We start from the raw sequence: 25,255 nt of genomic DNA on the forward strand, positions 1-25,255 counted from the left end.
TCCCCTTTGCACATGCCAACTAGGCATGATGCCATTTCTCGTTAATATGGTCTTGGATTATTGAAAGTCACCGAATGAACGACGACTACGACGACTGCATCATGCGTCCACATTCATAATATTCATTTTATGGTCAACCTGGCACAAAAAAAAAAGGGCACAAAGAACACACAAAAATAATTAAATACACATGGAAAAAACTTACTTCTTCTTCGAATCACCTTATTAATTCGGTAAAGTTGGTGGGGTTCCCTTTTTTTCAAATCCGACCACCTTTTGCGCAGGTGCTCTCTGCTCCTGGTTTTACCAAACTTCCGCTGGAGCCTACGGATGACCTTCTCCATAATTTGTGCTTTTACTTTATTGGGATGCATGTAGGGGCCATGCTTGGCATCATAGTCCTCCCTCCTCAATATGGTGACCATCTCCACCATTTCATTAAATGACATGTTGGAGGCTCTGCAGCGGAATCTGCGGCGTGGTTGGGCCTGGCCTGCCTCCTGGCTTGAGCTGGAATACACCTCCATGTTGTCCATCTTTTCTCCCTCACCAAACGACAGAGAAGGGGCGTGGAAAGGACGATACCGAACGTCAGGGGCGGGGTGTCGTGCGGAGCGTCACGCGTGCGTAGTGTAAAAGGGATGGGACGTGTTTGGAAACGGCCTGCATAGTCTGTGGAAGAAGTCGTAATTCCCGATCTTTCCTAATAACGACGAGACGTAAGTTTTTAATTCCGACTTTATTATAGTGAATAGGGAATGAGTTTGTGGGCTAGTTAGGGGAAGTAAGCTAGTGCCTTTAATTACATTATGTTTTGGCTTCTGTTTCATGTGCAGAAAGAATGGATGCCTTCAAGGATGCGGACTTCCTGACAGACTTCATCCAAAAATGGAAGGAACATCCAGTTCTGTGGCAAACCAAAAGCACACTAAATAAAAACAAAGATGCCAGGGAGAAAGCTAGACAGAGCATGCTTGTTTTTGTGAAAACAAGGGTCCCCAACGCCACAACAGCCACTGTGAAAAATAAAATCAATTCCATCAGGGGCACCTACAGGGCCCAACGGGTCCAAGTCCTGGCCTCAATGAGGTCTGGGGCTGCAGCTGACTCCATCTACAAACCAACCCTGTGGTACTACAGTCAGCTGCAGTTCCTGGACGACCACATAGAGACCAGGCCATCCCTGTCTACCCTTCCCCCAAGAGGTAGCTCCCAGCTTCCCAGCAGCCAATCCTCCAGTCTTCCCTGCAGACAAGAGCAGACAAGCTCGGAGGAAGAGGAAGAGTTCCTGGAGGACCCCAATTGTGAGCCGTGGAGAATGGTATGTGTTTTTTGTTTGAATTTAGTTAGTATATGACAAGTATAGTAATAATGGTAAATGTATGTTACTATTGTTCTAAATTCTATGTGAATCTTGTAAAGTTTAGGGATAGGATCAATAGTCAGTAGTGGGAAAACATGATGGGGTCAAAATGGGCAAATTAATAATGTTGATGAAGGAGTGGGTGGCATTTTCAGATAGGCCAGTAGGGGGGGAGTAACGCAATACACCTGCAAGGGGTCCCAGATGGAAGACACCCTTTTTGAGTACTATCTAGTTGACACTAAATTGATTAACCTAATTTTTGGGTAAAAGGCCACTTATTTACTAAATTAGGCATGCAACAACCCACATAATTCCAGGGGGACCATGTCTGAAGGTGTTTAAGGGGCCACATAATTAAGGATGGCGACCCTGTGTGTAATATATATTGACATTCAATTTGCATCACTCATGATTGTAAAAATGTGTGTGATTAATGACAAACACAAATAACATATGTTCCTTTTTTTCATACACAGGCAGACCCAAGCCAGGAACAGCCAGGGCACACAGGGAGCCAGGAACAGCCAGGGCCCACAGTGAGCCAGGAAGAGACAGGGCCCACAGGGAGCCAGGAGGAGCCAGGGCCAACTGCAAGGCAGGAGGTGGCAGAGCCCACTGGGAGCCAGGAGGTGGCAGGCCCCAGTGGGACCCAGGAGGCACGCCGGCGGGATACCATCTCCCGGATCCCTCCATTCCGCAATCCCAATAAACGGCTCAGGAGTATGCGACAGATGGAGGAGGAGACCCAGGGCCTGCTTCGCCAAGCTACTGCAGCCATCCGAGAGCCACCCAGTGAAGTTGAGGGGTTCGCAGCGCTCATTGCAGCCAAGCTGTACAATCTGGAGCAGAGCCAGCGTGTGCGCTGCGAACTCCTCATGTTCGAAGCCATAACCATGGCATCCCTGGGGCAGCTCGATGACGACACCCACATTGTGCGGATTGCTCCTCCTGTCCTTGCTGCTCCTCCTGCTCCTGCTCCTGCTCCTGCTCCTGCTCCTGCTCCTGCTCCTGCTCCTGCACCTGCTCCTGCTCCTGCTTCTCCACCTCATGAGGCTGCTATGGCTCCTGCCACCTCATCTCCTCCAGGAACCCAGCCCCCAAGGACTCGGGCTTCCGGGAAGGCTGCAGGGAAGACTGCAGGGAAGGCTGCTGGGAAGAAAAGGGCGAAGAAATAATACGGTGCCCCTGATGGAATTTTTATGTGGACTCACAGGCTGTATTTGTGGCTTCGGGGACCCTTGTTTTCAGAAAAAAACAAGCATGCTCTAAAGTGCTGCCTACCCTGGCATCTTTGTTTTTATTATGTTGTGTTTTTGGTTTGCCACTTTTTTTTTTTCTAAATTTTTATGAAGACTAAAATAAAAATTTAATTTTCAGCCAAATTTAAACATGTTTCTTTATTGTAGATTTGAGAGATCAGTATTGAGTGGGCAGACCCATGACAAAAAAAATAATGAAAACATTAACAAGGTAAAAAAACATGCTTGTGGGTGAGTAAACTAAAAAATTAGGTTGTTGCATACACTTCACACACTCCTAAATAAAAAAATAATAGAGATTACTAATCAAATTGGTGAGAAAAATTTTTTAAAAAAATAAAAGGTGGACCAATATATATATTTAAAATGTTTAAGATGGAAGATACAACTAAATAACAGAACACAAACATAAACATTATCAAACAAGAAAGAAACTAATTAAAAGCTTGTCATAACTATGCAACAAGATCAGCCGCAACAAACGTCCATTTCTGGGTAGCAGTTAAAAGCAGGGGTTAAAGATGCGGTTTATTTTCTTGTCTATAAGCTGAAAAACACCTTAACGAATGTGCTGATTCCATTCTGAACAGTCGTTTTACATGAATGAGCGCTGCCGTCTCCTAACTTGCTTCTGAGCATGCGCGGGCTTAAATCGACGTTTTTACGTACACACGGTCAATGTTTAGAACACAGAAAACGACGTCGGCCAAAAACGACACATAAAATTGAAGCATGCTTCAATTTTTTTCTGTCGTTTTTTAGAAGACATAAAACGACGTTTTTGCCCACACACGGTCAATTAAATTGACGTTTTTGAAAATGACGTTTTTTTCCATCGCAGAAAACGATGGTGTGTACGCGGCATTAGTGTAGCAATATGGTTACATTTAATGAAGGTACAACATTTAGCAATGTATTTCTACACTTAGAGGTGCCTCTCTTCTCTTTTCTACCCTTTAAAAAAATACTTTGATATACAAGCATGTTTCTGGAATGAATTATGCTCGCAAACCAAGGTTTTACTGTATTTGATTCAACCAGAAACATGGAGTTTGTACATGCTCCCTGCCTTTGCATAAACTTAAGAGAGCTCTGGATTTCCAGACAATTCAAATAGGATAAATTTGTCGTCCAGATTGGCTGTATATTGCGTGTGTCCCTACAGTGCATTATACTATGGAGGGAACATTAAACTGTAAGATCCCTTGGGGCCAGGATATGTATGATGTAAAATGCTACATATGTCAGCGCTGCATAAAATAGTCAAAATAAATATATACGTTCCAGCACTGAGCTTGCAACACATGCTGGAACTTCAAGTTCCACAACAGCTGGACCCCTACAAGTCCCCCAAGCCTGAACTGGCGATGTCCAGTAAAGTTCACAGGTCTGCATGCCCTGTTTTATGACCCTGGTGGTGCCTTTCTGTCCCAGGAGCCTGTAGACAAAGTGTGTTATGACAGCTCATTAACCCCCCATGGGTTTAATAACCCTTTCAGTGCCTAAAGTACCCACAGACGTTTGATGAATAAGGTACAGTTCTACTGCACTCACTTGAACAAAAACTAAACATGCCTTTAATGTGAAATGTTGATTGGTAAACTATGTACATGGTTTAATTTTGTGAACATTTGCAGGGAAAGTCTGTAGTGGAAAAACACTTGTGGCTGTTCTATGAAAATCGCAGCTGTAATACTTTGAAACCTATAAAGTTCTATCCAAAATCAGAGTAAAATTGAATCAGACCCTTTGCTTCATTAAAAAGATGAAACATGAAGAGAAGCTAGGGGCAACAACATTACTTCTGCCCAATAAACTTTTCCCCAGATCTAATAGCTCCAGCCACTAAACCTATTATTGTTTCTACTGCAGGCTGTATACAAGAAGCTCAGAACTTTGGAAATACCTGTCCTATGTTCCACTGCACTGGCCAACTTTGAAAGGAGTGATACCATTCTGACATTTAAGTTGGAAGACACTGAAGGGTTTACCAGATTGGTAAATCCTCAGTACAAGCTCTCCAAAAACCCTAGCTGAGCTGGTGACCCAATGATGCCTCACAGCCTAATAAAAAAAATGCTACCTCAAAGGTAACTGATATCCTACAGCCTGGTCATGAAGGGGTTTACAAGATAAGTAAATCATCATTACAGATCCCCCCCCCAAAACCTTCCAGAGCCAGAGGACCACTGATATCGCACAACCTAACGATGAAGGGGTTTATCAGATAGGTAAATACTTACAGATTCCCCCTAAACCCATACTGAACTGGAAGAACCCCAGGACCTGATGATGAAGGTGTTTACCAGATAGGTAAATCACCATTACAGATTCCCCCAAACAGTTCCTGGGGCAGAGAGGCCATTAATATCCCACAACCTGATGATAAAGGGGTTTACCAGATGGGTAAATAATTACAGATTCTCCCAAACCCTTCCTGAGCTGGATGATTCCCACAACCAGATGATGAAGGGGTTTAACAGATAGGTAAATCACCATTACAGATTGCCCCAAACCCTTCCTGGGCCAGAGAGCCATTGATAACCCACAGTCAGGTAATGAAGGGGTTTGTTAGATGGTTAAATCACCATTACAGACTTCCCAAACCCTTTGTGAGCTGGAGAGCCACTGATATCCCATGGCCTGGTGATGGAAGGGTATACCAGATGGGTAAATGACCATTAAAGATTCCCCAAACCTTTCCTGAGCTGGTGGGCCACTGATTTCCCACGGCCTGGTGATGAAAGGGTATACCAGATGGGTAAATCACCATTAGAGATTCCCCAAACCTTTCTTGAGTGGATGGGCCACTGATATCCCACGGCCTGGTGATGATAGGGTATACCAAATAGGTAAATCACCATTAGAGATTCCCCAAACCTTTCCTGAGTGGGTGGGTCACTGATATCCCAAGGCCTGGTGATGATAGGGTATACCAAATAGGTAAATCAGCATTACAGATCCCCCCAAACCTGAGATGGAGGGCCACTGATATCCCACAGCCTGGTCATGAAAAGGTTTACCAGATGGGTAAATCAACATTACAGATTCCCCCAAACCCATCCTGACCCGGAGGATCAATGATACCCCACACCCTATTAATAGAGATTTTACCTGATAGTTAAATCATTATTAAAGATACTCCCAAATACTTCCAGGTGCCCCACATTCCGATAAAGAGGTTACAAGATATTTAAAACACCAAGACAATTTTCCCTAAAGTCTTCCAGAACTGGAGGTCCACTGACACCCAACATCCTCCTGATAAAGAAAGAGTTTACCAGATGGCAAATCACCATTAAAGATATCCCCAAGACCCTTCCTGAGCTGGAGTACCACTGAAATCCCAACACCCCGATGAAGACAGCCATGGCTACTCACTGTAAGGGCAGTCGTCCTTCTTGGTGCCACTAACCCTGCCGTTGTCATCGATCTTAAGGAAGTATTTGTGGAAGGAAAAGAGTTTCCTGCAGCGCACATCTCCTTGGAGGTGGTTATAGCTCCGCACGTGCCTCCCAGAAGAAGAGTTGGTGGAGAACTCCGCGGAGCGCAGTAAGTCCCTGTTGCCACCACCGGCGACCTCATGGCAGGTGACAGCCAGCGAATAGACCAAAAACAAGAGCAGCCATGAGCGGGGCAGGTGAGACAAGCCTGGGGCACTATATGTCAGTATCCATTTCCACATTGTACTGAGGCTGAGGGCTTCAGGAGATGCCTCATGGAAAGAAACATACTGGAAGGATAAAATCCGGTGAGTGGACAGCTGGCTTCTGGGGGCCACGGGTTCCCAGGACTTTGATCTGTGCTGTAGTAGGTAGGGAACCAACATCCATCACTCAGGGGTCCATCCACAGCGAGGAGGCTTTCATAACTCAGGAGGGCATCCAGACCATCCCATGCAATGCTCCGCGGATGCCACCGGGCACAGTAGATACTTCTTGGTGCGCTTCCCCAGCAGTGCAGCTACAGGCTGGCTCCCAGCATGTTAAACATTGCCTGGAAAAAGGAAAGATGACATGTTCAACTCCCCCCTGCCAAAAAAAAAAAAAAAAAAAAGTCTTAATCCGTGTCTACCCCCTCCTTCTGCTGAAATCCTAATTGTCAGCCTGGAGATGAGCTTTTGAAGGAAGCCTTGCTGTAAACAGGTTGGGAGCTGGAGCTGAAATGTCAATGATCACAATCCAGAGGTGGGATGTCTCTGGTGGGCAGACGACTTGCAGGGGGTCAGGCAGGACATCTGAAACCTTGGAGGACAGGGGCTGGAAGAAGAAGAAGAAGAAAAAAGAGAAGATTCCTTAGCTCTTGCACAGAGATCACTGATCCCTTCCACTGATCTGAAGCTGACTAATTGCTGCTGAACTCTGCAATGCTCTCTCTGTCTGAGCTGCCCAAAGCCAAGCATGCTTTGGAGAATCACAAAAAAAAAAAAAATTGCTGTCTTACTCAGCTTCAGCCAATCCCCACTAGGGAGCCCCTGCCTGTTTTTTGGCAGTGAAGTGCTCCACCTGGAGATTGTTGCTGACTTTTTTCCTCCCCTTCTACTATAGAAATGTTGCAGACAGCCAGCTAGAGCTGATTACAGTATAGGCTGGCTGAGAAAGAAAAAAAAAAGGACAATATTAGTTTCCCTATTCTTTTAACCCCTAGCAGTTCCCAGGCTTGGGGGGGGGGGGGGGGGGGGCTGGCTTGAAGAGCCTAACCCTTGTTGAAGTGAGGAGTTCACACTTTGTCCATCATCAATTGAGGGGCTGGAGATTAGAGATAATGTTCTAATCACAGGACCCCCATCACTAAAAGCCGCTTTCTGCTCTGACTCATTCAGTGAATCACACTTCTAATTAAAAGCTAAGAGGAAAACATTTCAGCACATCATCTATTCAGCCACTTGTTACTATTTATGTATCTGTGGTATTTATTATATAGGTTTTAAGTCCAAACTGAGATAAAAAGAAAAAAAATGTAACTAAAACAGTTCTGTTTTTTGTTTTGTTTTTATGTAATGACATTTCTTGTTTTTTATTTCTCTATATTTTGAATAATGGCACTAAAATAATAAATGTTTACTGAAAAATGATATAACAAATATAATAAGTTGTTATTTGTAGCTCTTCTGAGAAACTATACAGTAAAACCTTGGTTTGAAAGTAACTTGGTTTGAGAGCGTTTTGCAAGACAAGCAAACTTTTTTTAATAAACTTTGACTTGATATACAAGCGATGTCTTGATATACAAATAGCGGCACGTCACAACTGAGTATAAAAGAGAAGTGTAGCAATGTGGTTACAATTAAAGCGGGAGTTCACCCAAAAAACTATTTTTAACATTAGATTGAGCCTAGGTACACACTGCTGCGAATTCAAAATCTTTACCGCGATTTTGCGGCTGCGATTTTGCCGTGATTTTGCCGCGATTTCGGCCGCAATTTAATGTAAATCGCGGCCCGAAATCGCAAAAAGTAGTACAGAAACTACTTTTTGAAATCGCAGATGCGGCGTCGCACTGATTAGGACAGTGCCATTGCCGACAATTGCCGGCAAATGCCGCCGATTTGAGATGCGATTTGACATGTCAAATCGCATCTCAAATCGTTCCAAATCGTACCCAGTGTGAACCAGGGCTGAGGCTCATTTTGTGAAGGGGAATCGGGTGTTTTTTTTTTTTAAATCGAAGCAGTACTTACCGTTTCAGAGAGCGATCTTCTCCGCCGCTTCCGGGTATGGTCTTCGGGACTGGGCATTCCTATTTGATTGACAGGCTTCCGTCAGGCTTCCGACAGTCGCATACATCGTGTCACTAGTAGCCGAAAGCAGCCGAACGTCGGTGCGGCTCTATACGGTGCCTGCGCACGGACGTTCGGCTACTTTCGGAAAATCGTGACGCGATGTATGCGACCGTTGGAAGCCTGTCGGAAGCCTGTCAATCAAATAGGAACGCCCAGTCCCGCAGCCCATACCCGGAAGCGTCGGAGAAGATCTATCTCTAAAACGGTAAGTACTGCTTTGATTAAAAAAAAAAACACCCGATTCCCCTTGACAAAACGAACCTCAATCTAATGTTAAAAATTAAGTTTTTGGGTGAACCTCCACTTTAATGAAGGTGCAACATTTAGCAACTCCGGCACATCTAATTATGCAGAGATCCGGGGTAAAACTGTCCACATAGACCAGTGATGGTGAACCTTGGCACCCCAGATGTTTTGGAACTACATTTCCCATGATGCTCAACTACACTGCAGAGTGCATGACCATCATGGGAAATGTAGTTCCAAAACATCTGGGGTGCCAAGGTTCGCCTTCACTGACATAGACCATCCTCCGCACCACCATTGATGTCGTCCCTTCCACTCTGTGCTCCACGAGCGCTTCAACCCTTGCTTTCAGGGTAGTCTTCCCGGTCATGATTGTAGACTGACAGCGGAAAGAGCTGGCAGTGCGGTGGATGGTCTATGTCAGGGGTGTCCAAACTTTTCAAACAGGGGGCCAGTTTACTGTCTCTAAGACATTAGGGGGGCCGGAACTGTGGCCATTGGGAGTAGAAAAGGGCCCATCATCAGTGGTAGGAGTTGTGCCCCATCGTTGGCGCAGTAGTAGGAATTGTACCCCATCATTGGTGTACTTTTGTCCAATTGTTGGTGTCATTGGGAGGAATTCGGCCCCATTGTTGGTGTAATTGTGAGGTCTCAGTGGGGGGGGGGGGAATTAATGTTGGTATTAGTGGATGAAATGCCCAAAGGGCCAGATAAAAGCAAGCAAAGGGCCGCATCTGGCCCCCGGGCCGCAGTTTGGAGACCACTGGTCTATGTGGACAGCTTTACCCCAGATGCCTGCATACTTAGATGTGCCTCTTTTAATCATCAACCATGCGAGTCGTTAAAGGGGTTGTAAAGGTGTGTTATTTATTTTCTAAATAGGTTCCTTTAAGCTAGTGCATTGTTGGTTCACTTACTTTTTCCTTCGATTTCCCTTCTAAATGTTTTTTTTTCTTTGTCTGAATTTCTCACTTCCTGTTCCTCCTCAGTAAGCTTGCCCCCATCATCCGAGCTGTTGTGGCTGGGGGTTAGTCAGCATGCTCGCCCCCTCCCTTGGGACTACATCCCTGCGGGGAGATGCTGTGTTCACATGGATGGGGTGATTGGACACGGCTGATCACATGGTAAAGAGTCTCCATCAGAGACTCTTTACCTAGATCTGTGTTGCGGGGTGTCAGACTGACACCCTGCAACAACGATCGCCATGATGCGCTCCCCCGAGGGCGTGCAGCGGCTCAATATCCTGAGGACGTCATATGACATCCAGTCTGGATATTGAAACCACTTTGCCGCTGTCAATTTGTAATAGGGTGGGCGGCAAGTGGTTAAATGTAACCATATTGCTACACTTAGAGGCGCCTCTCTTCTCTTTTATACTCTGTAGCTCCTGCTGGAATTTGTTTCTAATCCCCTTGTGGAGGCTTCCATTTGTGGATGGATATTTTATGGTTACACAACCTGGTCACATTGCTATGATCTTTTTATATGGACTATAAACTGAAGGACCTATGAATAAATGGTTGTGGAACGAATCATTTGAGTCTCCTTTATTTCTTATGGGGAAATTTGCTTTGATATACAAGTGCTTTGGATTACAAGCCTGTTTCCGGAAAAAAATTATGCGCACAAGCCAAGGTTTTATTGTACTTCTACTTTTACAATCAGCTCATCTCTCACAGTTGTTACCTCTTTCACTATTTATCACTTGTCATTATTATTATTTTTAGTACTATTATTATTTGATTGATAATATACACCATATTACCAAAAGTATTGGGACGCTTGCCTTTACACGCACATGAACTTTAATGGCATCCCAGTCTTAGTCCATAGGGTTCAATATTAAAGTAGAGTTCCACCCAAAAATGGAACTTACGCTTTAAGGGAAGGTAACCTCCCTGGGGGGCGGGGGGAATGGAAACCCTCTTTTTAGTGCGTAGTGCTTGCCCGGCTGTGAAGCTAGTGATGCCAGCGCTGCGGAGAGGAGGGGGAGACGAGCGAGGCTTTGTTCCCCCACATCGCTGCACCCTGGGACATGTAGGTGTCCGATTATTAAAAGTCAGCAGCTGCAGTATTTGTAGCAGCTGACTTTTTTTTTTTTTTTTTAAAGTCAGAACTCCGCTTTAAGTTGGCCCACCCTTTGCAGCTATAACAGCTTCAACTCTTCTGGGAAGGCTGTCCACATGGTTTAGGAGTGTTTAAAGGCAGGCGTCCCAATAATTTTGGTAATGTTATATATATATATATATATATATATATATATATATATATATATATATATATATATATATATATATATATATAACATTTCTATACATATTTTAGAATATAATATAATTTTGTATATTGTATATTAGAATATGATACATTATTATATATTATATATATATATATATATATATATATATATATATATATATATATATATATATATATATATATATATATATATATATATATATTTTAAATATATTTATATTTATTATTTTATATATTTATTTTATTATCACTAGCCTCTTCATTTTAGAATGTAAACTCTTATTATTATTATCATTATATTTTATAATTTATTATTAGGCATTATTATATTATTATACATTTTATTATTATCACTTGTCTCTATCTTTTATATTTCAATATTTTTTATTGAAAAAGAAACAAATTCCAGTATGAACAAACGCATTAAAGCGGTTCTCCACCCTAAAGTGAAGTCGCGCTGATCGGCACCCTCCCCCCTCCGGTGTCACATTTGACACCTTTCAGGGGGGAGGGGGGTGCAGATACCTGTCTAAAGACAGGTATTTGCACCCACTTCCGGCCCGGCATTCACGGGCAAAAGACGGGCATTGCGTCACATCCCGTCGCCCGCCCCCGTTGTGTGCTGGGAACACTCGGCTCCCAGCACACAGCGGAAGCCAATCGGCGGGCTCAGCGCGACTCGCGCATGCGCCGTAGGGAACCGGGCAGTGAAGCCGAAGCGAATCACTTCCTGGTTCCCTCAGCGTGGATGGAGGGGCGAGCAGCAGGGTGACGAGCGATCGCTCGTCCTCTGCTGCAGACGCCGCTGGACCCTAATATTAAAAGTCAGCAGCTGCAGTATTTGTAGCTGCTGGCTTTTAATATTTTTTTTTGGCGGAACATCCGCTTTAATGGAACAAAGTACATTTTTGAATTGTCAACATAGCAAAAGGTTTGGCCATAATACATATCTTGGCCTGGATTTACGTAGAGCGGCGCATATTTCGGACGGCGTAGCGCATCTTATATGCGCTACGCCGACGTAACTCAGAGAGGCAAGAGCAGTATTCACAAAGCACTCGCTCCCTACGTTGCGCCGGCGTAACGTAAATCCGTCGGCGTAAGCCCGCCTAATTCAAAGTAGGTGGAAGGTGGGCGTGCTACATGTAAATGAACCGTGACCCCATGCAAATGAATGGCCGAAAGAACGGCGCATGCGCCGTCCCGTGGACGCATCCCAGTGCGTATGCTCAGAATCACGTCTAAAATACTCCATAAGATACGTCGAATCACTGCCTACGACGTGACGTAACCTACACCCAGCCCTATTCACGTACGACTACGTAAACAACGTAAAATACGACGGCTGTTCCCTGGTCCATACCTTAACATGACTTACACCTGCTTTATGAGGCTTAACTTTACGCCGGACGTACGACTTACGTAAACCGCGTATATGAATGCGCCGGGCGCAAGTACGTTCGTGAATCGGCGTATCTCCATCATTTGCATATTCAAATCGTAAATCAATGGAAGCGCCCCTTGCGGCCAGCGTAAATATGCACCCAAGATACGACGGCGTAGGAAACTTACGTCGGTCGGATGAAGCCTAAATTCAGGCGTATCTAGTTCTATGGGTACGGCGCATAGATACGACGGCGCACATTTACACTTACGCGGCGTATCTCGAGATACGTCGGCGTAAGTGTTTTGTGAATCCGGGCCCTTGTCTCTATCTTTTAGATTGTAAGTTCTCATGACCAGGGCCCTCTGAATCCTCAAGTACTGAACTGTATTGTAGCTGTACTGTCTCCCTTTGTTTTGTAAAGCACTGTTGGCCCTACATAAATCCTGTATAATAATAATAATAATAATAATAATAATAATAATAATAATATCATAAATAATAGCTGTGTATTTATTGAATATAATATTATTATTATTATTATTATTATTATTATTATTATTATTATTATGTTTTATTTTATTTTTTTTAGTACCCAGTTATTGATTTATTATTGTAGTAACCTATGATGTGACTTTCAAATTGTATCATCATTACTGCTTGGGATTTTCTTGGCTGTATTTAAAAAAGACCATAGATTCCCCCTCCAATGGCTCTCTGTATACTGTATCAAGCTGCATAGTCTGCATCCCTGCTGAAATGAAAATCCACATACGGGTTTCCTTGCCTTTTATTCTGTCTGGACAGGCTGACAGACTGGCTCTGAGAGGGGAACAGTAAAATACAGTCACTTTGCAGTGCTACTAAGTAAAACTCACAGCCAGCTGAAGTAGAGTCTGTCTTCATGTGCAAATATATTTTGCAAGCTATACACACCTTTATAAAGGGAAGCTGTCCTAAAAGAAGAATGAGGACTGTCTTTCTGATCTCAATTTGAAAATGCTAGTAGCCTGGCATCCTCGTTAATTATTCAGTCTCAATAATCTTGTGATCACTGACCAAGAATAAGCAGGAATCAAGTAAAGTTAGAATTCCTTTTTTGGATATTAGTTCCAGATTAGTGACTTTGGAGGTACCGACGCCTTCGGATGATATTCTGACAAGTAGCATTTTCAACAGAACCGAAAAAAATTCTTGGTACAGTTTTCCTTTAGGTCAGGGTTTGACAAATTTGCTTGGAATCTAGGAGCCAGCTAAAAAAGTTAGGAGCCAGAAAACGCGCCCCGTCCAGACGAACTTGCGCGCAGAAGCGAACACATACGTGAGCAGCGCCCGCATATGTAAACGGTGTTCAAACCACACATGTGATTGGTAGAGCGAGAGCAATAATTCTAGCCCTAGCCCTCCTCTGTAACTCAAAACATGCAACCTGTAGATTTTTTTAAACGTTGCCTATGAAGATTTTAAAGGGTAAAAGTTTGTCGGCATTCCATGAGTGGACGCAATTTTGAAGCGCGACATGTTGGGTATGAATTTACTCGGCGTAACATTATCTTTCACAATATTTTAAAAAAATGGGGATAACTTTACTGTTGTCTTATTTTTTTAGTAAAAAAAGTGTAATTTTTTCCCAAAAAAGTGCGCTTGTAAGACCGCTGCGCAAATACGGCGTGACAGAAAGTATTGCAACGATCGCCATTTTATTCTCTAGGGTGTTAGGATAAAAATATATATATAATGTTTGGGGGTTCTAATTAGAGGGAAGAAGATGGCAGTGAAAATAGTGAAAAATTACATTAGAATTGCTGTTTAACTTGTAATGCTTAATTTGTAATACCAACGGCCACCACCAGATGGTGCCAGCTTACACATCTGGTGGTAATAACTTGTAATACCAACGGCTCACCAATAGATTCCCCCCTTCCAAGCCAAGTCACCAGGGCCCTATTTCTAGTCGCCATGGCGGCCTGGCGACCGGGATTTGTCGAGCCCTGCTTTAGGTAATAGGGCACAATAATTGTAAACCCATTAAACCTTGTATACCAAAAAACCTTACTTATATAAGATTACCAGTTCCCTTAAGAGCCAGTTCACACTATAGAAATGCAGGCCAGATGTTTTTTGGCATGCACGTTTTTTTTATGCGCTTTCAATGCGTTTTTGTGCATTTTCAACTAGTCCAGTGCCCCTTTTTCTTCACTTAAGCCTAGGTTCACATATGTGTGATACGGGAACCAGCGCGATTACAGCGCCTGTTCCCGCATCTCTTCCACAGACGCTTCACACTGCCCTCTGTGAAACGCTGCGGGTGACAATGCAATGATAATGACTCCCTCAAATTGGTTTACAGATAGCAGTGCGAACTGTGAATTCGCACATGAATCAGATCACATCGATTCCAGTGTGGGGAAGAAAAAGTCCCTGCACAATTTTTTGGGGAATCCAATGCAAGTTCAGCCATACAACTGTATATGGCTTAACTCCCACTGCACAGATATCGCATGTGATCAGCATCTGCGGTGCGGGTGCGAATCAGATGCAATGTCTGAGATCGCTCATATGTGAACCTAGGCTAAATAAGGATATGTGTGTTTCAGTGCGTAGTTGATGTGTTTTACAGCGTTCTATTACAGTCCAGTGCAGGAAAAAGGCAGCATGTTCTTTTTTTTTACAGAAACTGGAACGGCAAACACTGGTGTGAACTATGTCATTGAAAACCATATACTGTATATACTTGAGTATAAGCCGACCCGAATATAAGCCGAGGCACCTAATTTTACCAGAAAAAAAAATGGGAAAACGTATTGACTCGAGTATAAGCCTAGGGTGTCCATCTGCATGCCTCACTGTGCCTCACTTTGCCTCACTGTGTCCATGTGGATGCCTCACTGTGTCCATGCCTCACTGTGTCCATGTGCATGCCTCACTGTGTCCATGCCTCACTGTGTCCATGTGCATGCCTCACTGTGTCCATGTGCATGCCTCACTGTGCCCATGCCTCACTGTGCCCATGCCTCACTGTGCCCATGCCTCACTGTGTCCATGCCTCACTGTGCCCATGCCTCACTGTGTCCATGTGCATGCCTCACTGTGCCCATGCCTCACTGTGCCCATGCCTCACTGTGCCCATGCCTCACTGTGTCCATGCCTCACTGTGCCCATGCCTCACTGTGTCCATGTGCATGCCTCACTGTGCCCATGCCTCACTGTGCCCATGCCTCACTGTGCCCATGCCTCACTGTGTCCATGCCTCACTGTGCCCATGCCTCACTGTGTCCATGTGCATGCCTCACTGTGCCCATGCCTCACTGTGTCTATGTGCATGCCTCACTGTGCCTATGCCTCACTGTGTCCATGCCTCACTGTGCCCATGCCTCACTGTGTCCATGCCACACTGTGCCCATGCCTCACTGTGCCCATGCCTCACTGTGTCCATGTGCATGCCAAACTGTGCCCATGCCTCACTGTGTCCATGCCTCACTGTGCCCATGCCTCACTGTGTCCATGTGCATGCCTCACTGTGCCCATGCCTCATTGTGTCCATGTACATGCCTCACTGTGCCCATGCCTCACTGTGTCCATGCCTCACTGTGCCCATGCCTCACTGTGTCCATGCCCCACTGTGTCCATGCCACACTGTGCCCATGCCTCACTGTGTCCATGCCTCACTGTGCCCATGCCTCACTGTGCCCATGCCTCACTGTGCCCATGCCTCACTGTGTCCATGACTAGACTGACGTTTAACATGAAAGTCTATAAAAGGGGTGCCCGACTTTGAAAAATCGGTGCTCCCCAGCCGTAGGTCCCCCAGATAACAAACTTTGATAAAAAAAATGTGCTGAAAAACTCGGCTTATACTTGAGTATGTACGGTAACTTACTTTCCATGCATTTTTGATGCAGAAAAAAAAAAGCACTGGACTGCATGTGGTGTGAATTGACCATTAATGCACACCTATAGTTCTGATTGTGTCTCATGTAATACATCAGTAAAAGATAGTTAAATGATACTAAAAACCCAAGAGCAAAAATGTGATATATTGCAGCTTGTAGCTGAGCCAAAATGAGTACCAAAGCAACGTTTTGTATTATTATTACGTGAAAACAAGAACTCAAGAAACATCCAACACGTTGCGGGAGTAACAAATCCCCTTCATCGGGGTTTAAGACTACATCAGAAATTTTGTGTACTTGAAAACAGCGTTCCTAGACAACCAAGTTTAAAGTGGGGTATAAAAACGATCGTCTGATTTTCCTCGATGTTTCAGAGTAAATTGGAACCGTTGAACAAAAATGAGTATGAAAATTCTCGTGCGACAAAGGCTTTTTCTTTTTTTTTTTTTTGATAGAAGAAATATAGTAATGTACAATAACATGAAAGGTAATGATTATTATCATTTGATGTCAACGTTTAAGGAGGGGTATACAGTACCTGGTACAAAGCCAACCTAAGCAATACCGTAGCCTATTATACATATAAGTAAAAGAAGGAGAGCAGGGAAGGGTGAGGGATAAGGAGGGGCAGTCATAGGGGGAAGGTAAGGAGAAGAGTAGCAAGTTAGGGCCAGATTCACAAAAGAGATACGACGGCTTATCTACCAATACGCCGTTGTATCTCTGAGAGTATCTATGCGGCTGATTCATAGAATCAGTTACGCATAGATAGCCCTAAGATCCGACAGGTGTAATTGACTTACACCGTCGGTTCTTAGGATGCAATACTTCGGCCGCCGCTGGGTGGAGTTTGCGTCGTTTTCCAGCGTCGGGTATGCAAATTAGCTTTTACGGCGATCCACAAAGGTACTCGCGTGCGTTACGTCGTCGCAATTTGTTTTTTCCCGTCGCAAAGTTAAGCCTGCTTTTTCATAGCTTAACTTTAGACCATCCATGTTAAAGTATGGCCGTCGTTCCCGCGTCGAATTTCAATTTTTTTTCCCTATGACGTCCGGGAATACGTTACGCACGTCGCCGTTCAAACAATACGTCGGGGCGCTGTAATTTCGCGCAAAACACGTCGGGAAATTTCCTAAAATTGGAGTTTGTCCTTTTTGGGAATTTTCGGATGAAAATTCGGAATCGGCTGTCGAAAGTTGTGTACACACTATACGAAAATCGTCCAAAAATTCTTTGGACGAAAATGTTAGCCCGATTTTCTTATAGTGTGTACGAGCCTTACAGCGGAACTTCAGTCATTTATTCAACTTTTCATCTATTAAATCTTCTGCCCTTGTTTTAACTTTGGATATAATTTTTTTTTTCTGCCAGTAAATACCTTATACAGCCCACTTCCTGTTTCTTGTCTGGTAAAAAGCCGAGGCTTATGACATCATGCACAGCTCTTTCTCTTACTCTCGGGAGAGTTTGCCACTAAGGGGGGATGAGTCATATGAGGGCCAATGACAGCTGCAGAGCTGGAGGTGTGCCTTTGTGTGTGTGTAAATCCAGGAAGTGAACAGGCAGCAGCTTCAGCTTGCCCACAGGTAAAATGGCTGCAGCCAGACTTAGTGGAGGGAGATTTCTGCAGCATATTAGGCAAGTACAGGATCACAGTATATATAAAATAATATGCAAAGTGGTTGGAGGGAAGCTACAGAATGGCAAAGATGTTTTTATTACAAATTATGTCAGCAGACTGCAGTTTCTTTTTTTTTAAAGTGGATGCAAACCCGAATTTTTTTTATATTTTTAGGCTGTCAGAATGTAGAGTATAAGATTTCCTATCATCTGTGCCCAGTCTTGCCACAAAGAGTTAATCCAGCTCTGAGCAATCCTCTTTTATTGTTCAGTGAGATAAACAGACAAACAGGAGAAAACTTTTGTCCGTTCTTCCCCCTTGCTGTGAATGACAGGTTATTTATATATCTCATGCACTAGTCCGAGACAGGCATTATTTTTCAATTCCCACCCCCACTCCTTTTCTGAAGTCATGTAGTTACTTTTCTGGATTTTGACTGGATGTTAGTGATCATAGCAGAATTTAGTGTAAGGAATACACAGGAGAAAATGCATGTTGACAAAGGGAGTGTAGAGGTGGGCGGAGAGTCTACTGACATCACGACTCCACCCACCGAGCTCCAGACAACAGATCCACCCACAGAATCTGCAGTTCTTCAGTTCTTATAACAGACAGAGTGGAGACATTTGACAGGTAAGGATACATGCAGGAGGCATCTATATCCTTATAGATCAGCACTATGACAGTAGTTTAGAAAGGATGAGAGTGGGTTTACATCCACTTTAAGGCTGGAGATATTTAGAACAAACAGTCAATTGGTAATTGCTTCAGTATCAGCGGCAGAATAAGGTCGGGCTATATTGCAGCATTACAATGCTTAGGTGTGTGGACTACATTTGTTTTCTTTATTCAGGCTACAGAATTTTTTTTTTCCTCAGAAATCTTTGTCCTTGTCACTTCCTGTGCACTAAATTGAAATCTCTGATAATCTTATTAGCTTTCCCAGGCCTTTTCTGCAAACTATAAAGTAATGCCCCACCAAGTAATGGAGATAGGAAGGGGGAGAGTTGTTTGTAGTCCAAATCAGGAGAGAATCCTAGGGTGACAACACTGCTCCTCCATACATACAGTACACTGAAGCTCGGATTCTCGTACGAGTTACGCCAGCGTATCTCCAGAGTAGTAGTGAGTCCGAGCAGTCGTATCTTGGCGCCTGATTCAAAGAATCAGATACGCCAGAATTTGTATAAGATACGACCAGCGTAAGTCTCCTACGCTGTCGTATCTTAACTGCATATTTACGCTGGCCGCTAGGGGCGTGTACGCTGATTTACGCCTAGAAATATGTAAATCAGCTAGATATGCCAATTCACGAACGTACGCCCGGCCGTCGCATTACAGATACCGGGCCAGATTCACAAAAGAGATACGACGGCATATCTCTGAGATACGATTGTCGTATCTGTGCGCCTGATTCATAGAATCAGGTTCCGCATAGATATCCCTAAGATCCGACAGGTGTAAGTGACTTACACCGTCGGATCTTAGGCTGCAATTCTAGGCCGGCCGCTAGGTGGAGATTCCATTGCGGTCGGCGTAGAATATGCAAATGACTAGTTACGCTTCACGAACGTCTGCTTTGCCCATCGCTCTAAATTTATGTTGTTTCTGTAGAGATACGTCGCGTAAAACTAAAGCTGCCCTCCAGGTGGTCTAACCAATGTTAAGTATGGCCGTCGTTCCCGCGTTGAAATGTGAAATTTCATGTCGTTTGCGTAAGTCGTCCGTGAATGGCGCTGGACGCCATTTACGTTAACGTCGAAACCAATGACGTCCTTGCGACATCATTTAGCGCAATGCAAATTTTAGGGACGGAGCATGTGCAGTACGTTCGGCGTGGGAACGCGCCTAATTTAAATGGTCCCCGCCCCATTTGAATTAGGCGGGCTTGCGCCGGGCGGATTTATGCTACGCCACCACAAGTTTACAGGTAAGTGCTTTGTGAATCAAGCACTTATGCTGTAAACTTGCGGCGGTGTAACGTAAATGGGATACGTTACGCCGCTGCAGCGCAACGCATTTGTATGTGAATCTGGCCCACCCTGTTTACTTTAGGCTTTTCCCGGTGTAAAGTTACCCCTGCTATATGAGGCGTAGATGAGGCGTACCAATGTTAGGTATGGACGTCGGACCAGCGTCGAATTTTTCACGTTTTACGTCGTTTGCGTAAGTCGTTCGCGAATAGGGCTGGGCGTCATTTACGTTCACGTCGAAAGCATTGGCTTCTTGCGGGTTAATTTGGAGCATGCGCACTGGGATACTTTCACGGACGGCGCATGCGCCGTTCGTAAAAAGCGTAATTTATGTGGGGTCACATTAAATTTACATAACACACGCCCACATCTTCCACATTTGAATTAGGCGGGCTTACGCCGGCCTATTTACGCTACGCCGTCGCAACTTTGGTTTGAGAATACGGCACTTGCCTGTCAAAGTTGCGGAGGCGTAACGTAAATAGGATACGTTACGCCTGCACAAAGATGCGCGCTTGTACGTGAATCCGGGCCTGAGTGTTGTCACCGTAGTACAGGAAGTGTGTTATTGTCAGGATCACCAGAGGAAAAACCAATGCACCAATCCACCGCAGCTGAGGTCTGTTAAACTGATGAAGGGGGGGGGGGGTTAAATCTGTGAAAACTGGACCACTGTTTTAGAAAATATGACTCCTAAATAGTAATTTCCTCATAATTGGACAATATCTAATCATAGGAGGAGGGCAATGCTTTTTACTTCTATTATACACATCTGAATATTAGGGATATTAGGACGCAGGATGTTTTATGTTATATAAAAAAATACGATTTTTTTTTTTGTTAGTTTTTCTGCAATAGTTTTTTATTCCATTTTGAGGCTTGTGTTCAGTTTCAGTCCAGCAGATTTCTTTTAACTTTCCTAATTTGCGATTTGCCTGTACAATACATATTTACTGTAAAAATGTGACCCTCTATTATTACCGGCAATCTAATTATGTACATCATTGCCGGTATGGACTCTGTATTTCCTTCCCAGCCACTGGGACGTAAGAAGTGCAATTATTAACCTCATTTGAAATACATTTCTTTATGTCTTATTAATGTTCTCAAACATCTAATGCCGCCAATTAGCCGAATGCTGAAGCGTGAAGGAGTTACCTCTTATTTTCTATGGCTCATGGGTTAGGAGCTCATCCGAAACTGGTACTTCTGTGTGATGGAAGTGCCTGGGCAATGTTGCGGAACTTCTAGAAAAAAAATGCTTCAATATGAGATATACAGACGTTTAAAATATTTTATTTAAGTTCAAGTTGAATTACACACTATGGCCCGGATTCACAAAGCACTTACGCCGACGTATCTCGAGATATATCGAGATATCGTATCGTGGGCGCATATTTACGCTGTGCGCATTTGCCGCTCCCATTGATTTTCTATGCACATATGCAAATGTGGGAGATACGCCGATTCACGAACGTAGTTGCGCATAATATACGCGGTTTACGTAAGTCGTACGTCCGGCGTTAAGTTATTCTCCATATAGGAGGCGCAACTCATGCAACGGTATGGACCAGGGAACACAAGCCGTCGTATCTTTTGTCGTTTACGTTGTACGTGAATATGACTAGGCGTAGGTTACGTTCACGTCGTAGGTAGTGACTCAACGTATCTTAGGGAGTAGTTCCAACGTGATTCTGAGAAAGCGCACTGGAATGCGTCCACGGGACGGCGCATGCGCCGTTCGTTTTAAGTACTTCTATGGCGCTTGGCCCATCATTTGCATGGAGTCACGCCCCATTAGCATGGCTCACGCCCACTTCCACCTACGCTGGCTTACACCGAGGAAACCCAGCGTATCTTTAGGAGCGAGTGCTTTGTGAATCCAGTGCTTGGCTTTGTGCGCTGCGTTAGCGTAGCGTATATTAGATACGCTACGCCCGCATAAATATGCGCCGATGTATGTGAATCCGGGCCTATGTATATTATATATATATTAAAAACACACGCACTATATTGTCAAAAGTATTGGGATGTCTGCCTTTACACCAGAGATCCTCAAACTACGGCCCTCCAGCTGTTGTAGAACTACACATCCCATGAGGCATTGTAACACACTGACATTCACAGACATGACTAGGCATGATGGGAATTGTAGTTCCTGAACAACTGGAGGGCCGTAGTTTGAAGACCCATGCTTTACACATACATGAAATTTAGTGGCATCCCAGTCTTAGTCCGTAGGGGTCAATATTGATATTGAGTTGGCCCACCTTTTCAGCTATAACAGCTTCAACTCTTCTGGGAAGGTTGACCACAAGGTTTAGGAGAGTGTCTATGGGAATGTTTGACCATTCTTCCAGAAGCACATTTGTGAGGTCAGGCACTGATGTGGATGAGAGGGCCTGGCTCGCAGTCTCCACTCTAATTCATCCCAAAGGTGCTCTATCGGGTTGAGGTCAGGACTCTGTGGAGGCCAGTCAAGTTCCTCTACCCAGAGCTTCCCATTCATTGACAAGCTGTGCTTCAGTTATGAATGGACACAAGAGCAATCAGTACTAATCACTCACTGTGTCTTTTCTGAAAAGGAATGTGACGGTAATTTACATTATAAACGGCCCCTTGCCTGCACTCCATCTTGACACATCCCCTGCAGCAGCTGGAAGGAGACGGGGGGCCAGGGGATCACTGGTTAATTCTCCTTTAAGGCGGTGTGGCATGGGGCGTGTTCTATGCCTACATACATTTGCTAGTAGGTGTCCCTCATTCCCATCTCAAAATGTTGGGAGGTATGCTCTTGGGGCGATCTGTGCACTGGATTCTCTGCCCTGTATACCTGCATGGCCGGCACTAGCGCAATGCAAGTTGGGCACTTGCCTTACGGCGCCAGCGCTGACAGGGAAACAGGGCGGAAAACTGAGCTGGTAACCGCTGGGACAGACGTAGTGTGTGTGTCTGTGGTGGGCTGGGCTCACGGCTCTACTCTGGGCTTCGGCCACCAGGCTCAATTCAGTGATTGGACGAGCGGAGGTCACATGCGGTGGCAGGGCTGGATTGCTCCAGGAGTCCCGCCTCCGCCTTGCTGTGTGAATCGCCGCCATCTTATCTTCCTCCTCTGGATTGGATGATCTCCCCTACGTTGTGGCAGCCACTTTGCCACTGGTGCTGCGGCGCCAGCTCTACCCCGGTCCCCGCATGCAATGAGATGACATCTCCAGGGATATGGATCTGCGGCTGCCTGACCAAGTAACCTGCGGTATGTGAAACGGATGTACATAGAACATCAACGTCTCCCCCACTTAATGTCCTCAATGTTCCTCCTGTCACCCCAATGTCCCTCCAATGTCCCCCCACTTATCTCTAATGCCTCTCCTCTCCCCCCCCCCCACTTATCCACAATGCCCCTCCTCTCCTTTCACTTATCCCCAATGTCCCTCCTGTCCCGCCACTTATCTCAAATGCCCCCCCCCTGTCCTCCCACGTATCCCAAATGTTTCTCTCCTCTCATGTATCCCAAATATCCCCCATATATCCCAAGTAGCCCCTCTCTCCCCAAACATGTCCCAAACATCCCCCCACTTAGCACCATTGCCCCCCTCCCCCCACTTAGCACCAATGTTCCAACTCTCCCTAAAGTTAGAAATTAGCACATTGCCCCCCCCCCCCCCATTTAGCACCAATGCCCCATTAACTTAGCACCAATATCATTGCCTATACCCCCTCATTCTACAAAGTGCATATACAGGGGATTTGGTTCACTGAAAACCTGTGGAGGGAAATCATTTATTGACGACTGCTGCGTGTGCGTGTGTGCCGGGGGGGGGGGTGGTAAAATGCACCTGAGTTCGCAAAAATCCTTGCACCGGCCCTGTATACCTGCTGTGACCATTATGGGTTCCCACCCTCTGCTTGATTTTGTATTTATTTTGTATTATAGAAAATGTAGTAGGAGGCTTTAGAACCTGCAAATATGGCCAGGAACACCTAGACCTTCAAGGAGGACAGAGAAGATGTACAAAATCATGCCAGGCTCCACCTGTGACTACAATATCATTTTTTAGTGGAAAAACCCTTGAAGAATTGTGCTGCATGTTTTGCTACATAGTGGTCTAGAAAGGTTTTCACCTACCAGCATGTGGGAATTCCTCCACTCCTGATATATGAATCAGGGACTAAAAGTGGAACTCCTAAATCATCCTTGAGCAGCAGTGATCCCTATACAACAAAGCCCTATAGTACAGCCAATGCATTCTGGTAAATAGGGGGAAAAAATTGATTTTCTGATATAGGTATCAGAAAGTTCTGTTGATACAAGGGATTCATTCCAGAATTTGTATCATTTTAGGCCTTTCATTCCCAGAGTGGCTTGTGCACTTTTTGCTCACATACAGTACCTTAAAAAAATATTCCCAAAATAAATGGTAACAAAATGTATCCGCCCTTCCTGTGTTCCCACCACTGCGCTTATGAATAATAAAGGATAAAATTCAAAAAAGGTAAAGCAGCTACTTTAAAATAATCAATCTGTGAAAAATATTCTAAAACCCTAAATTAGTGTAATACAAATATAAGCAACACTGTAAACAATTAGGATGAAATGTCAATTTTCACAGACAATCCAAAAATTGATAATGTCCATACACATCACCCTGTGACATACGTGAATATGTGCACAAATACAAAACAATGTATCTTTAAATATTGATGAAGACACGTGATCGTGTCGTAACGCGTAGGGATTGGCCGTGGACAGATGTACACCTGGAGTGACGTGAGAAGGCGCAGAGGACGCCACTGTTCGTTTTACATTGCACTTGTTTTATTTTTCATATGTAAGAGCATATACACCGTAATAAATGTCCCCTTTTATTTAAATACTACACCATTGGAGGCCCTCTTTCGTCCTCTTGTTTTCTTATACAGGTATTGATCGAGGAGACTGGATAAGGCTGTGATAATCTAGACGGAGAGGCACCAGTGGAAGTATGTATAGTGTGGAATGATCTATTCGGTGAAGGTGGCGGCATCTATGATTATCCTTATGGTTGTCTTTATTCATTAGTGAGGTGAGAGTTCTGTGAGACCAGACATACGTTTTATTCAGTTGTCTATCCTTCTCTGGGATTTGTGGACATTCAGCTCTTCTCCTCTATAGGCAGTATTCACTGCTATATCACTTATGGACTATATTTGATTTGTTTTCTTTCACTTTTGATTACTTTTCCACCATCTATGCACCTTTGGTCACATTATTAGTGTGTTTTAAAGATCATGTGCAAGAATCCATTTTAATTTAAATATTGATTGAATATACAGTACAGACCAAAAGTTTGGACACACCTTCTCATTCAAAGAGTTTTCTTTATTTTCATGACTATGAAAATTGTAGATTCACACTGAAGGCATCAAAACTATGAATGAACACATGTGGAATTATACATAACAAAAAAGTGTGAAACAACTGAAAATATATTT

General features: G+C 44.2%; 1 protein-coding gene across 1 annotated transcript in view; it reads right to left on the bottom strand.

Moving 5' to 3' along the window:
* FGF10 (fibroblast growth factor 10) overlaps positions 1-7,041 on the bottom strand; it is a 151,720-nt gene extending 144,679 nt beyond the window's left edge. Inside the window, exon 1 of the mRNA XM_040339167.1 lies at positions 6,007-7,041. Within this exon, the coding sequence (XP_040195101.1) occupies positions 6,007-6,454 (448 nt within the window). The 5' untranslated portion in view covers positions 6,455-7,041. The remainder of the gene's footprint in view (positions 1-6,006) is intronic.
* Between the last annotated feature and the right edge of the window lie 18,214 nt (positions 7,042-25,255).

Source organism: Rana temporaria, chromosome 1 (genome assembly GCF_905171775.1).
Source record: "Rana temporaria chromosome 1, aRanTem1.1, whole genome shotgun sequence".
Classification (NCBI taxonomy): domain Eukaryota; kingdom Metazoa; phylum Chordata; class Amphibia; order Anura; family Ranidae; genus Rana; species Rana temporaria.